Source organism: Numenius arquata, chromosome 30 (genome assembly GCF_964106895.1).
Source record: "Numenius arquata chromosome 30, bNumArq3.hap1.1, whole genome shotgun sequence".
NCBI classification, from domain to species: Eukaryota; Metazoa; Chordata; class Aves; order Charadriiformes; family Scolopacidae; genus Numenius; species Numenius arquata.
Window position 1 is genome coordinate 393336 of NC_133605.1, and position 15088 is coordinate 408423.

Below are 15088 nucleotides of genomic sequence, written 5' to 3' on the forward strand. Positions count from 1 at the left end.
GTGATACTGTCACTTCTGAAATCCCGATCACTTACTGCATAAGAACTGAGGGATTCCTGAAAACTGCCCAGAGGCTTGGCTTGTTAGGGCGTTTTGCATGTTAATGAGCCAAGTTCCTGAACTGCAGATCCTGAAAGACTGAACAAGCATCTGGAGAAGAAACAGTGGGCAGCAAACCTCCAAGTTCTTGAGGGTGTCAGCAGGCCTCACCGAGGGCCATCACCAGAGAGACCCTGGAGGGAAGGAGCAGGCAAATTGCCACCCCTGGGGACTGGTGAAGCAGAAAGGCAGAAGCACTGGTTACAGGTAGAAAACCACACGTGGGGATGGCTCTGAAAACCTTGGATGCATTTAGTTGATCAAGAGAGCAAAGCCCTGACCCCTGTCCCCTGGGAAAGGGGATTCTTCCCTCATGGGAGTCTCAGGGCTTTTCCTGGGGCAGGGAGAGGTGGGGCTGTGCAAAGCGGGGTGCAGGACAGCAGTGGGACACCCCCCAGCCTCTGTGGAGGTGAGGAGGTAAGGACGCACTGGGGACTTAAGGAACTGCTGTCCTCTTGTGGGCCTCAGTGGCAGAGACAGCAGCCATAGCCAAGAGGACAAGGATTTCAGTTCTGTTGATGATGTTGTTCTTGGTTCTGACCCCACCAAGGCCCTTGGTTGTCCCCACCACAGGCTGTCCTCCACTGTCCTGCGACTGTGCCTGCTTCCTTGCAGACTTCAGCTACCCCCCTGGTTCCTCACATCACTCTGACCCAGGATCTCCCACGCTTTACTGGTGTCTCCCTGTCCTCACTGGCTGTGTCTTCAAACACAAAGATTTCTGAGTAATTGCCGGTGCCTGTGAGGTTTCCACAACTGATCCAGCTTCTTCCAAGGCCCTGCTAATGCTCCCCCAGCTCCCAAGATGTCCTGGCCTCCAGACTTGCTTGAATCCTCACTCCATATCCCAGCACGGAACGGCACACGTACCTTCTGCTGCCACCTCAAATTGAAGAATCAACCTGCTTCAATTCAACATGACCCCACCTCACCCATGGTATTTCAGATCTTTTCCTACCTCTAACACACCTATTGCTACCCATACATCGCTCTCTCTGCACTCCCCTGTGGTGCACAAACCCTTCCCTCTTCCCCAGCAGTGCTGGGCAGTCTTCAGGAACCACCTTTTCGAAGCAGAGGAGCCAGCAATTCCACTCTGCCGTAACTCCAGCAAGCTGGGCAGGAGACCAGCTTGGCTGAAGAGGGAACGCCTCGTGAAGTTCAGGAGGAAAAGAAATGCTTCAGTCTCTGGAAGCAAGGTCAGGCTTCGCAGGAAGATTACAGAGCTGTGGTTCGTATATGCAGGGAGAAGGCAGGAAAGGTCAAAGCTCAATTAGAGTTGAAACTGGCCAGTGTTGTCTCAGAAAACAAGAAGGGCTTTTTAAAGTATGCTACTAGCAAGGGGAGGTCAAAAGAAAGCATTGGACCAATACTTGTTGAAGATGGTCATCTGACTAACAGGGATGAAGAGAAAGCAGAGGCATGCCATGCTTTTTTGGCCTCAGCCTTTAATAATGCAGCTAGAGCTTGGGCTGCCCGCTCCCCTGAGTCGGAGGAGCCCAAGTGTGGGAGCAGAGACTGTCCATTTGTGGACACTGAAATCATGAGGCACCAACTGGATCAGATTAATGTTCACAAGTCCACGGGGCCTGATGGGATTCACCCCAGAGCACTGAAGGAGCTGGTGAATGTGATGGCAGGACCCCTGTCGATCACCTACCAAATGTTTTGGGAGTCAGGAGAGGTCCCCCCTGACTGGGACGTAGCCATTGCTATTCCAATTTACCCAGAGGGTTTGAGGGAAGACCCAGGGAACTACAGACCCGTTAGTCTAAGCTCAGTTCCTGGAAAAATTTATGGAGAAGGTTATACTGGGTCCTATTGAAAGGCACTTAAAGAACAATCAATATGGGTTCACAAAGGGAAAGTCCTGCCTAACTGATTTGATATCCTTCTATGATAAGGTCACCCGCCCACTGGATGAAGGGAAAGCAGTGGATGTAGATTTTCTGGTTTTTAGTAAGGCTTTTGATAATGTCCCTCACAGCATCCTTCTAGACGAGCTTCTGGGTTCACGGTGCACTGGGTGAAGAAGCGGCTGAAGGGCAGAGCTCAAAGTGTTACAGTGAGTAGGGCTACCAGTGGTGCTCCTCAGGGTTCAGTTCTAGGGCTGGTTCTATCCAATAAGTTTATCAGCGATCTGGACGCAGGAGTTGAATGCACCGTGAGCAAGTCTGCTGATGATCCCAAACTGGGCGTTGCTATTGACTCTTGTGGGACAAGATGCCTTGCAGAGAGATCTAGAGAGATTGGAGCACTGGCCGATGATTGATGTGATGAAATTTAACACATCCAAATGCCAGATCCTTCACCTAGGACGGAGTATTGCCGGGCACAAGTATAAATTGGGAGAGGAGTGGCTGGAGAGCTGCCCTGCAGAAAGGGATCAGGGGTGCTGGTTGGCAGCAGGAGTCCCAGCAGGAGTCCCTGGGAGTCAGCAGGGAGCCCTGGCAGCCAAGAGGGCAAACCACACGCTGGGGGGCATCAAAGACAGTAGAACCAGCCGGTCGAGAGAGGGGATTATCCCACTGCATTCAGTGTTGGTGTGGCCTCACCTTGAATAGCGTGTGCTGTTCAAGGCCCCACCATTTAAGAAGGGTGTGAAGGTCTTTGAAAGTGTCCAGAGGAGGGCATTAAAGCTGGTGAAAGGGCTGGAAGGCACGATGAGGATCGGCTGAGGACTTTGGGCTTGTCTAGTTTGGGCAAAAGGAGGCAGAAGGATGACCTCCTTGTTCTCTACAGTCCCCTGAGGTGGGGAAGTGGAGAGGGAGGTGCTGGTCTCTTCTCCCTGGCAACCAGGGATAGGACGCGTGGGAATGGTTCAAAGCTGGAGCAGGGGAGGTTTAGAGTGGACATCCAGAAGCTTTCCTTTACCGAGAGGGTGGTCAAACACTGGAACAGGCTTCCCAGAGAGGTGGTTGATGCCCCAAGCCTGGCAGTGATTAAGAGGCATTTGGAAATGCCTTTAAATACACGCTTTAACTTTTGACCAGCCCTGAATTGGCCGGGCAGTTGGACTAGATGATTGATGTAGGTCCTTCCAATTGAAATTATTCTATTCTATTCTATTCTATTCTATTTGATTCCCAAGTTGTCAGAACCCTTCGATCCTGCCCCACCACTTCATGTCTGAGCTTGCTCAAGTAACCCCTGACTTGCCCCACATCCACTGCTGGTTGTTCTCCTCCAGAGTCCTGCTTCAAGGAACACAGGCCTGGGAGACCTTATGGCTGAAGACAAAGAGGACAAAGAGGACCTCAGACACATCTGCACCTTCTCTGACAAAATTCAGCAGTAGCCACACCTGTAAAGAGGAAATGAAATGTCCCTGAGGAGAGCAAACCCTTCGGACCAGAGAGACGCAGGGCTGGACTGCGCGGCCCTGGCAGGAGAGGGCTTTGCTGCCTGTGGTGTCTCTGCAGCCCTGGAGGGCCTGTGGTGCAGGTGAAGCTGATCTCCAGGAAGGACAAGGTGCTCTTGAAAATGTCCTTGGCTATGGACAACTTGTGATCCAACACTGTGAAAACCATTGCTCTGTTCTTTGATTGCATCATCAAAGGGATGACTAAAGGATGTGGGAGCAGCACTGCCAGCATCTACTGGATGGAGAAGGGACAGGACTTGACCCCCTGCGGTTGCTTTAATGTGACGATGTGGCTGCTCTGAATGGGGACGGTGTTCCTGCAAGTCCTGTGCTGTCCCTGCTGGCTGCGTGCTGCTGTGCTGGAGAGCCCTGGCACCTCAGGCAGCACCACAGGATGGAGTCAACCTCCAAATTGAGCAGCTGCCCTGAGTTAGGTGAGGCCTTGGAGGGGTGTCTCTGAGAAACCTGCCCTTACTGCCCCTGGAGAGCTGGTAAACGCAGCTGGTGGAGAAGAGAGAGACTTAGCTCTCCTGATGGCAATGACTCCGTTCTCTCAGAGGAATAGCTCTATGGGCTGCCCTGGACACAATGAGCAGGATCAGCTTCATGGCCCTAAGTGGGGACATCTGCTGTCACTTCAGCTGGCCAAAGGCATGCTCCACCAGCCTCTGAGGGAGGAGGTGGTGAGGAGGAGGAGATGAGCCCAGGTGCTGCCCAGTCCTTCTGAATGTTTCCATCAGTTATCTGCAAGTGTCTTGGACCACCTCTGGCACCTCAAATGCCACCTGTGGTTTGCATGGGTACAGGAGGTAGAGGAGATTCCTCCCTTTCACTGCCTGGGTGTCCTGTCTCACGGTGACCTCAAGAAGAGGTCATTCTTGGACCTAACTCTGTCTCCGAGAGGGGAAATGCCACTGCTGGAAAGAAGTGTCTCTCCCCAGCGGAAGGAACAAACATCATTAATGACTTCAGTTGGTTTCCGAGTCAGTTGCCCTGGAGCCCCAGGGACATCTGTGAGGGAGCCCAGAGGGGCCAGAGGAAGCGATGCCTTGGGCTGTTGCTCTGCTGCTAAGCTGGGCCGGGCTCCTGGGATGGAGGGAGCTCCTGGCCATGGGGCAGCGCGGCAGAGAGACAGCTCTGCCCAGGAGCAGCTCCTCTGCCAAGCGCAGCAGGGCTGAGGGCACTGCCTGCAGGCACCGAGGGGAGACAAGAGATGTGAGAGAGAGGTAAAGGCAGTCTGGGGTGGTGAGTGAGAGCTCACCAGGGGGAGAAATCTTCCCAGGCTTTGACACGGTAAGTCTCTGGCTGCAGGGCAATGCAGCTGAGTTCCTGGAAGTGTCTCCTAGACCTGGCACATGCCACGACCGATAGGACCTGCCAGGAAGGTTCTGCTGGGTTTTCTGGTGTGGAGGAGGAGGACCCTACACCCCAGGGCACTGTGTGCTGGAAAGGGATTCTGCTGCTGCCAGGGTCAGCTGTAGCCTGCCCGGGGAGTGTGGGGAGAAGCTGTGGGTGGAAGGAGTGACCACCACAACGGTAGGGTAGGGACGAGCAGGTGAGGGCACGGTGCCTCTGCTGTCAAAAGAGTGCTGCATGGGTCAGGGCTTCTCACAGGTTAAGCTCTTCCTCGTGACATTTCTAAGGGGACTTCTCAGGCAGCACATTCACTCAGCGGCATCTTCCCCTTTGCAGCCGCATCAGGTTTTGTGTGATCTGCTCTTTAGCCCCTGCACACGCAGAGATGCCCCTGGGAGGTGTTTGCAGGCAGAGGTGGGCGCCCAGCGGGTGGGATGGGGTTTGTGAGCACTGGCAGGAGTTGAGCTGGGGACAGGGAGACGGCTCCTGGCAGCAGAGACATGGGCAGGGAGTGAGAGGGAGCTGCTGCCAGAAAGGCTGGGGAAGGGGATGTGGGCACCTCCCTGCTGTCCCTGCAGCACAGACACCTTCCCCTGAGCAGCTCCTCCCTGGTCTCCTTTCCCAGCCCAGGCAGAGCCTCTGTCCTCAGGCCCATGGGGTCTTGGCTGCGCATCACCCCTGCAGCAGCCAGAGCCCAGGAAAGGGCAAACCCCTGATTTCCATCTTGTTTGTGTGTCCCTCCTCCCTTGGCCAGGAGCATTGTGGCATTTCACTGCCGTCCCCTCCTGCCTGCGCTGCCCTGGTTCTCACCATTGGCTTTCCTGAGTCAGTGCCGGGGGTGGGGGTCGGGGGTGGCAGATTCAGCTCCTGTTCAGACTCCCATCCTTTGGGTCCTGCTCTACAGACGTGTCTAGGGGAGAAACGTGCCCAAGTCTCCTCCAGGCCAGCTCAGGACATTCAGCTTTTTCCCTGGGGTGTCCTGTGGGGCTGCAGGGTGCCCTCCAGAAGGGCACAGCTCTCCCAGAGTATCTCTGTGCTGCCCAGGATGCCCATGGAGAAGACATCTGGGTGCTGAGGCCATGGAAATGCTGCTGGGCAGCGTTAGATGGGCCACTGCAGTGATCCCTCTGTGTCCCAGTCTGGGAGGGGAGAGATGAGAAAGGGCGAGGAGTCTGTGAATCTGCTCTTTGAACCTGGATTCCTCTGCTCTCTGCAGCGTCCTCTTTTTTTTAGGGGGACATCGGAGTGTGACCCTCCTCCAGGTCCAACACAGGGCAGCTGAGAACAGGACCAATGGGCAGAGCAGCTCTCCTCTCTCTGCACTAAGGGACAGTCCCTTTGCTGCTCGGGACCCACAGGATTTCACTTGGAATGCATTAGAAATGTGAAGGATTTCAAGCATCCAAACCCACTCCTAAACGTGGCAGGTGAATCTAGAACACATTAAACAAAACAAAATCCCCTCAGCTCAGTTCTGCAGCTGGGAAAATTGCAGGGAACAGAGACAAAAAGTTCTTTGATGTATCACAAGTACATTTAATTTGAGATCACCCTGCGGCACAGCCAGAAGGAGTCCTCAGTTTCCCATTCCAGAGTCCCTGCTCCCAATGGCACCCTCATCCAGCAAAAGCCAGGGCTCAAGTGAGGGAGCTGCAGAGAGGTCTTCCTGAAAAGAGAGAGCCTGAGTGGGGGGTTGCAATGAGACATGCAAGAAGTTTTGCTCAGAGAAGTCAGGCTGAACTTTGTACTGCCTTTTCCTTCTCAACAGATAACCACAGCCAGTGGTAGCAAATGTCCAACAGCAGCTCCATCACCCAGTTCCTCCTCCTGGCATTCACAGACACACGGGAGCTGCAGCTCTTGCACTTCGGGCTCTTCCTGGGCATCTACCTGGCTGCCCTCCTGGGAAACGCACTCATCATCACCGCCATCGCCTGTGACCACCGCCTCCACACCCCCATGTACTTCTTCCTCCTCAACCTCTCCGTTCTTGACCTGGGATCCATCTCCACCACTGTCCCTAAATCCATGGCCAATTCCCTGTGGGATACCAGGGCCATCTCCTACTGGGGATGTGCTGCCCAGATATTTCTTTTTCTCTTTTTGATATCATCAGAATATTTTATTCTCACTGTCATGTCCTACGACCGCTACGTTGCCATCTGCCAGCCCCTGCACTACGGGACCCTCCTGGGCAGCAGAGCTTGTGTCCACATGGCAGCAGCTGCCTGGGGCAGTGGGTTTCTCAATGCTCTCCTGCACACGGCCAATACATTTTCCCTACCCCTCTGCCAGGGCAATGTCCTGGACCAGTTCTTCTGTGAAATCCCCCAGATCCTCAAGCTCTCCTGCTCACAGTCCTACCTCAGGGAAGTTGGGCTTTTTGTGGTCAGTGTCTGTTTATCATTTGGTTGTTTTGTGTTCATTGTGGTGTCCTACGTGCAGATCTTCAGGGCCATGCTGAGGATCCCCTCTGAGCAGGGACGGCACAAAGCGTTTTCCACGTGCCTCCCTCACCTGGCCGTGGTCTCCCTGTTTATCAGCACTTCATTGTTTGCCCACCTGAAGCCCCCCTCCATCTCCTCCCAAGTTCTAGACCTGGTGGTGGCTGTTCTGTACTCGGTGGTGCCTCCAGCAGTGAACCCCCTCATCTACAGCATGAGGAACAAGGAGCTCAAAGGTGCAGTGTGGAAACTGATGACCAGATGATTTTCTGAAACAATAAGCTGTCTTCTTCTACAAATCACTGTTAATGTAACTCATTATATGTCAAGCTCATGTACTGTAGTTTATGTTAGTTTTAATTCTGTGTTTAGGCCTTTGTTTGGCTTTTGTTCTTTTTTTTTTTGCTTTACTTTGTATAATGTTTTCTACCAAAAAAACCAACTTGTTTTGCTGTTTCGAATTATGTATTTTTCCAAATTTGTGAAATCTACATACTGTATAAATGAGGACCTGCTCTCTCTGTGTATTAAAATAAAATATAAAACCATCCAGCGACCTGTTGCCCAAAATCCTTCCTCTCAGGCTTTCTCTGGAGCTGCAGGGCAATGCCTGTGCGCAGAGGTGGAGGGGAAAGAGTCCGAGCACAGCAGCTCTGTCAGCAAGCACCAACCTTGGTCTTTTCCAGCTTGTGCTCTTTCCACTCCCACGCTCTCCTTCTGAGCCCTTGCCTTGCTATGGAGTCCGAGTGCTCTGGCAGCTCATCCTCCTGCTGTGTGGCAGCCCTGGACCACAGGTCGGGACAGGCACTGGGCAATTCCCTTCCAGAGCTGAACTCCCTAACAGCACCACCCACACAAACCAAAAACAAAGAAACCAAACACCAAAACCGAAACCGAAACCACACAAAACAAACACCCACACACCACACCCACCCACAAACAGACACAACCCAAGAATCTCAGGCACTAGAGCGTGCCCTGAAGTGCCATGTCTACACGTTCCTTAAATACCTCCAGGGATGGTGACTCCACCACCTCCCTGGGCAGGCTGTTCCAGGGCCTGACCACTCTCTCAGTAAAGTAATTCTTCCTAATATCTAATCTAAACCTCCCCTGCCCCAACTTCAGACCATTCCCTCTGGTCCTGTCATTATTCCCTTGGGAGAAGAGGCCAACACCCACCTCTCTACACCCTCCTTTCAGGGAGTTGTAGAGGGCAATGAGGTCTCCCCTCAGCCTCCTCTTCTCCACACTAAACATGCCCAGGTCCCTCAGCCTCTCCTCATATGACTTGTTCTCCAGACCCCTCACCAGCTTGGTGGCTCTCCTCTGGACATGCTCCAGCAGCTCAATGTCCTTCCTGTAGTGAGGGGCCCAGAACTGAACACAGCACTCGAGGTGAGGCCTCACCAGGGCCCAGTACAGAGGCACCATCACTGCCCTACTCCTGCTGGCCACGCTATTCCTGATACAGGCCAGGATGCCGTTGGCCTTCTTGGCCACCTGGGCACACTGCTGGCTCATGTTAAGCTGGCTGTCCACCAGCACCCCCAGGTCCTTTTCTGCTGGGCAGCTTTCCAGCCACTCTTCCCTGAGCTTGTAGCGTTGCCTGGGGTTGTTGTGACCAAAATGCAGGACCCAGCACTTGGCCTTATTAAACCTCATCCCATTGGCCTTGACCCAATGATCCAACCTGTCCAGGTCCCTCTGTAGAGCCTGCCGACCCTCAAGCAGATCAACACTCCCACCTGGTTTGATGTCATCTGCAAACTTACTGAGGGTGCACTCAATCCCCTTATCCAGATCATCCATAAAGATATTAAACAAGACTGGCCCCAAAACTGAGCCCTGAGGGACACCACTGGTGACCGGCTGCCAACTGGATTTCACCCCATTAATCACAACTCTCTGGGCACGGCCATCCAGCCAGGTTTTACCCAGTAAAAAGTACACTTGTCTATGCCGTGATTCGCCAGCTTCTCCCTGAGAATGCTGTGGGGGACTCACCAAAGTCCAGGTAGACAACGTCCACAGCCTTCCCCACATGGAGAAGGTAGGTCCCATGGTCATAGAAAGAGATCAAGTTGGTTAAGCAGGACCTCCCTTTCATAAACCCATGCTGGCTGGCCCTGGTCCCTCGGCTGCCCTGCACTTGCCGTGAGAGCTCACTCAAGATGATCCTCTCCATGATCTTTCCCGGTACCGAGGTCAGGCTGACAGGCCTAGAGTTTCCTGGATCCTCCTTCCGGCCCTTCTTGTAGATGGGCGTCACATTGGCCACCCTCCAGTCATCTGGTACCTCTCCTGTTGACCAGGATTGTTGATAGATAATGGAGAGAGGCTTGGTGAGCTCTCCCGCCAGCTTCCTGAGTACCCTTGGGTGAATCCCATCCGGCCCCATAGAATTACGCGTGTCCAGGTGCATAGGCAAATCATTAACTACTTCCTCCTGGATTACGGGGGGGTTGTTCTGCTCTCCATCCTTATCTTCCAGCCCAGGAGGCTGAACACGCTGGGGGTAGCTGGTCCGACTATTGAAGACAGAGGCAAAGAAGGCATTAAGTAGCTCAGCCTTCTCCTCATCCTTGGTCGCAATGTTTCCCCCCTCATCCAGGAAGGGATGGAGATTCTCCCTGACTCTCTTTTTATCAACGTATTTACAAAAACTTTTTTTGTTGTCCCTTATATTAATGGCCAGGTTGAGTTCCAGCTGGGCTTTTGCCTTCCTATTTTTTTCTCTGTATAACCTAACAAGATCTATGTACTCCTCCTGAGTTGCCTGTCCCTTCATCCAAAGGTGGTATATCTTCCTTTTTTCCCCTAAGTCCCAACAAAAGTTCTTTGTTCAACCAGGCTGGCCATTTTCCCCACCCTTTAATTTTGTGCCTCATGGGGACAGCCTGCTCCCGGGCCTTTAGGATTTCTTTCTTGAAGAGCGTCCAGCCCTCCCAGACCCCTTTGCCCTGCAGGATTCTCTCCCAAGGGACCCTCCCAACCAGGGCTCTGAACAGGCTAAAGTCCGCCCTCCGGAAGTCCAAGGTGGAGGTTTTGCTCACCCCCTTCCTTACCTCACTAAGAATTGAAAACTTGACCATTTCATGACTGCTAAGACCAAGACGTCCTCCTACCTCCACATGTCCCACTAGTCCTTCTTTGTTTGTGAAAAGTAGGTCTAGTGAGGCGCCTCCCCTGGTAGGCTCTCCTACCAGTTGTGTCAGGAAGTTATCTTCCATACACTCAAGGAACCTCCTAGACTGCTTGCTCTCTGATGGGTTGTATTGCCGGCAGATATCCAGTAGGTTGAAGTCCCCAACCAGAACAAGGGCTGGCGATTGCAAGACTTCAGCCAGCTGCTTACAGAACACTTCATCAACCTGCTCATCCTGGTTGGGTGGTCTATAACAGACTCCCAGCACAAAATCCCCCTTGTTAGCCTTCCCCTTCATCCTTACCCATAAACACTCAACTTCATCGTCACTGGAATCAAGCTCTATACAGTCAAACACTCCCGAATGTACAGAGCCACACCCCCGCCTCTCCTTCCTTGCCTATTCCTTCTGAGGAGCTTATAGCCACTCATCGCAGCATTCCAGTCGTGACCGTCGTCCCACCACGTTTCTGTGATTTCACGACTATGTCATAGCTGTCCTGCTGCACGATGGCTTCCAGCTCATCCTGTTTGTTGCCCATGCTACGTGCATTAGCGTAGATGCACTTGAGCTGGGCTCCCCATTTCACCCCCATCCTTGCCCCTTTACCCCCAGGCTCATTACCAGTGGGCCTGGTTTTATCCCCTTCCCCCTTCACTTCTAGTTTAAAGCTCTGTCCATGAGCTTTGTTAACTCCTGGCCTAGTACCCTTCTCCCCTTTTCGGAGAGGGTTTTCCCATTGCTCGCAATCAGAAATTTCTAAACGTCTATCCCTTTTCTCAAATGAAATGGCAGAGCGAGAGTCCTCACTAGTCCAGCATCCTTCAAGCCCTGGTGTGCTTCCCTTGGGTTTAATCCTGACAGGCCCAGTTATCTCCCCTTCCCCCCTCATATCAAATTTAAAGCCCTGTCAATGAGCCCTGCTAACTCCTGCCCCAAAATTCTTTCCCCCCTCTGGGATAGGTGCATCCCACCTGCCACCAGCAGGTGCTGATGTTCATCCTGAGTCATGGTGCCTCTAGTAAGAGCATCATTGTAGAAGCTGCAGGACATTACAGATAAGAAGACAGTACTAGTGTAATGGAGTTGCTAGTCAGGGTAGAAAGCACTGGGATACCATCTCAGAAACACCAAAGGTGGGAGCAAAGTGAGGACACGCAGCGCCAGTGGGGAAATGGTGAAAAGGGGTTGACTTTTTGCAAGGGAGAGGATGAAGTTGGTTAAAGAGTGGGACTTGAGAGTTGGGAAAATAGTGCAATGGGGATGAACGGTTAAGCAAAGGAAATGATCTGGGCTGTTTGGAGATACCTGTCAAGTAGCCTTGCATCTGAGCAACCCTGCCTGGAGCAGGACAAGAAAGCTGCAGCTGGTCTGACTGTACCAACATCTGACCGACTTCCATAGACACAGGAAACCCGAGAGCTTTCCCCGCTGTCACCACTTCCTCACTGAGGCTTGATTTACCCTTGGAAAGTCCATGCTGACTGCTTTTGGACACATTGTTCTCTTTCCGGTGCCAAGAAATGTCACCCAAGTGGACTCTAATTGATGGCACACTAATCACCCCAGGGAGCTTGTACAGCCTGTGGGTCCCTGGGCTGGGCCTCTTTCAAAGGTGGGGGCAACATTGGCTTGTCCTCACTCACAAGAGAGCTCTGCCAAGCCTGTCGCCTTCCAAAGGCGACATTCCAAAGAAATCTCAGTCTTCCCTTGTGACTTCACTACAACTATTTTGTCCGTTATATGGCGTATTTTGTTTCTCTAATCTTTCCTATACTCTACACTTGTCCTGATACAATGTTCATTTGCAAAGTCATCTTTTCAGATGCAGACTGTCTAGGAAAAGGCCCTCTCCATCATTCTCCAGTTTTCTCCTCCCTTTACTCTTTGTTCATCCAGGTACCTCTCACCTCTGCTGCTCTTTCACCCTCAGGGAGTAAAACCTTGCCTGTCTCTCAGTAATCTCATTGTCTCCTCAGCCAGCTCTTTCATTATGTTTATATCTATCTTTGTGTATCTACCTACCTCACCTATTTCTCCTAAGATTATCCCTTGTAGAAAGGCAACCTCATTAGAGGCAGTTTGTACTTTGCGTATGATTACACAGTGTTTTCTTGTTTATGAAAACTGACTGTGCTTTACTTTTCTTTTCTGCAGAACAGGCAGAATTCCCCTGTGGCTGTGAGCAGCCAGGTCTCTGAGGAGAGCAGGTGGGAGATGGTGCAATGGAGCTGTCACATCCAGACTGGAGTGGAGAAGTCTGATGCAAGGAACAGTGATGTTAGTCCCAGATGGGACAGGTCAGACCCGGTGGGGTTGGGGAGGTGAGGAGCAAAGCTGTCCATACAGGGATGGACATCACAGGACTGCTTTTCCTGACCTGTCCAGACCTCCTGAGGAGACACTCGGCCTCATTATCCCTTGGAGAATGCTTCTATTACCTCCTCTGGAAACTGAACACTCATAAAATACATCCTTTACAATCAAGAAACCATTTTCACTAGAGGTACTTTGAAATCTTCCTCCTTAACTACACCACAAAAGCTCCCCAAGTAGCTGTACAAGGGTTTAAGGCTTGAAGGAAATTGCAAAGAGATAAATTCCTTGTTAAGGCTTTCTGTTTTCAAGGAGCCCCATGGGGTATTTGCTGCTGAGTCCATGAACCTCAGATACTGAGAGAAGATTGAAGAAAGTGCTCAAGAAATCAGAAGCACAACCCAAACTTCCTGGAAGCCTTAAGGAGCCCCACTGAGGGCAGTTACTGACAAAGGCTCCCTGGGGACTCGTTAGAGCAGATAATTGGAGGCTGTGATTGCAGGTAGGCAAAGGCAGAGTGCAGGTGGCTGTAATGCTGAGGAAAGCCTGGCTTTGTCTGAGGAAGCAGAAAGGCCAAGCCCTCACCCCCAGGCCCTGGCAAGGCAGATCCTGCCCCTCACTTGTGGCTCAGGGCTCTTCCTGGGGGCAGTGGGATGTGGGGGTGAGCAGTGCCCAGGGCAGGAAAATTCTGTGACACCTCCTGGCCTCCCAGAGAAGGGGCGAGGATGAAACCAAGTCCCAAGATTCAAAAGAATCGTAGACTCATAGAATCATTTAGGATGGAAAGGACCTTTACGGTCATTGAGTCCCTCACACTCCCATGTCCACACCTAAACTACATCCCTATGTGCCCCATCTACACATCTTATAAACACCTCCAGGGATGGTGTCTCAGCCACTTCCCTGGGCAGCCTGTTCCAGCGCTTGACAAACTCTTCAGTGAAGACATTTTTTCTAATATGCAATCTATATCTCCCCTCGTGTAACTTGCAGCCATTTCCTCGTGTCCTAACACTACTTACTTGGGAAGGGAGACTGGGCCCACCTCTCCAGCCTGTTGATGGGTGGACGGTTCGGTGGATAAGGAATTGGCTGAATGGTCGCACCCAGAGGGTGGTACTCAATGGCTTTAAGTCCAGATGGAGAGCAGTGACTAGTGGTGTCCCTCAAGGGTCCGTCCTGGGACCAGTACTGTTTAACATTTTTATCAAAGACATAGACAGAGGGATTGAGAGCACCATCAGCAAGTTTGCAGATGACACCAAGCTGTGTGGTGTTGTCGATACACCGGAGGGACGGGATGTCATTCAGAGGGACCTGGACAGGCTGGAGAGGTGGGCCCAGATGAACCTCATGAGGTTCAACAAAAGCAAGTGCAGGATTCTGCACCTGGGAAGAAACAATCCTCGGTATAAATACAGACTGGGGGATGAGGTATTAGAAAGCAGCCCTGAGGAAAGGGACTTGGGGGTGCTGATGGACGAGAAGCTGGACATGAGCAGGCAATGTGCTCTCACAGCCCAGAAGGCCAATCACATCCTGGGCTGCATCAAAAGAAGCGTTGCCAGCAGATCCAGAGAGGTGATTCTTCCACTTTACTCTGCTCTGGTGAGACCTCACCTGGAGCACTGTGTGCAGGTCTGGAGCCCTCAATATAGAAAGGACATGGACCTGATGGAGCGGGTCCAGAGGAGGGCCACCAAAATGATCAGGGGGCTGGAGCACCTCTCCTATGAGGACAGACTGAGGGAGCTGGGGTTGTTTAGCTTGGAGAAAAGGAGGCTCCGGGGAGACCTCATAGCGGCCTTCCAGTACCTGAGGGGGGCTACAGGAAGGCTGGGGAGGGTCTGTTTACAAAGGCCTGCAGTGACAGGGCGAGGGGCAATGGTTTTAAGCTGGAGAAGGGGAGATTTAGATTGGATATTAGGAAAAAATTCTTTACCATGAGGGTGGTGGAATACTGGAACAGGTTGCCCAGGGAGGTGGTTGAGGCCCCTTCCCTTGAGATATTCAAGGTGAAGCTCGACGAGGCCCTGGGCAACCTGGTCTAGTTGGGGGTGTCCCTGCTGACTGCGGGGAGGTCGGACCAGATGACCTTTGGAGGTCCCTTCCGGCCTGGACCAATCTATGAATCTATGAATCTATGAATCTAGACCTTGATGGGTGATGCAGTTCTCTGTCCAGCTGTGATGCAGAAGATCATGATAATAATTTCCGGAATCGCAGTTTTGCTGGTCCAGTACATTCGGAGGTCCATTTCTGCTCAAGTGGGGGATCTTCCTCACGCTTTGGAGTCTTCCATTGTTTACGTCTTTGTAATCCTAAAGGTCCTAAAGGTTCCGAAGTCCACTGCTTATCTG

At 52.2% G+C, this 15088-nt stretch overlaps 1 protein-coding gene across 1 annotated transcript; it reads left to right on the plus strand.

The window, feature by feature from the left end:
- The first annotated feature begins 6610 nt into the window (after window positions 1-6610).
- LOC141476389 (olfactory receptor 14J1-like) lies at window positions 6611-7528 on the plus strand. The gene has a single exon (XM_074165066.1). The coding sequence runs from the start codon at window positions 6611-6613 to the stop codon at window positions 7526-7528; it is 918 nt and encodes a 305-aa protein (XP_074021167.1).
- The last annotated feature ends 7560 nt before the right edge of the window (window positions 7529-15088 follow it).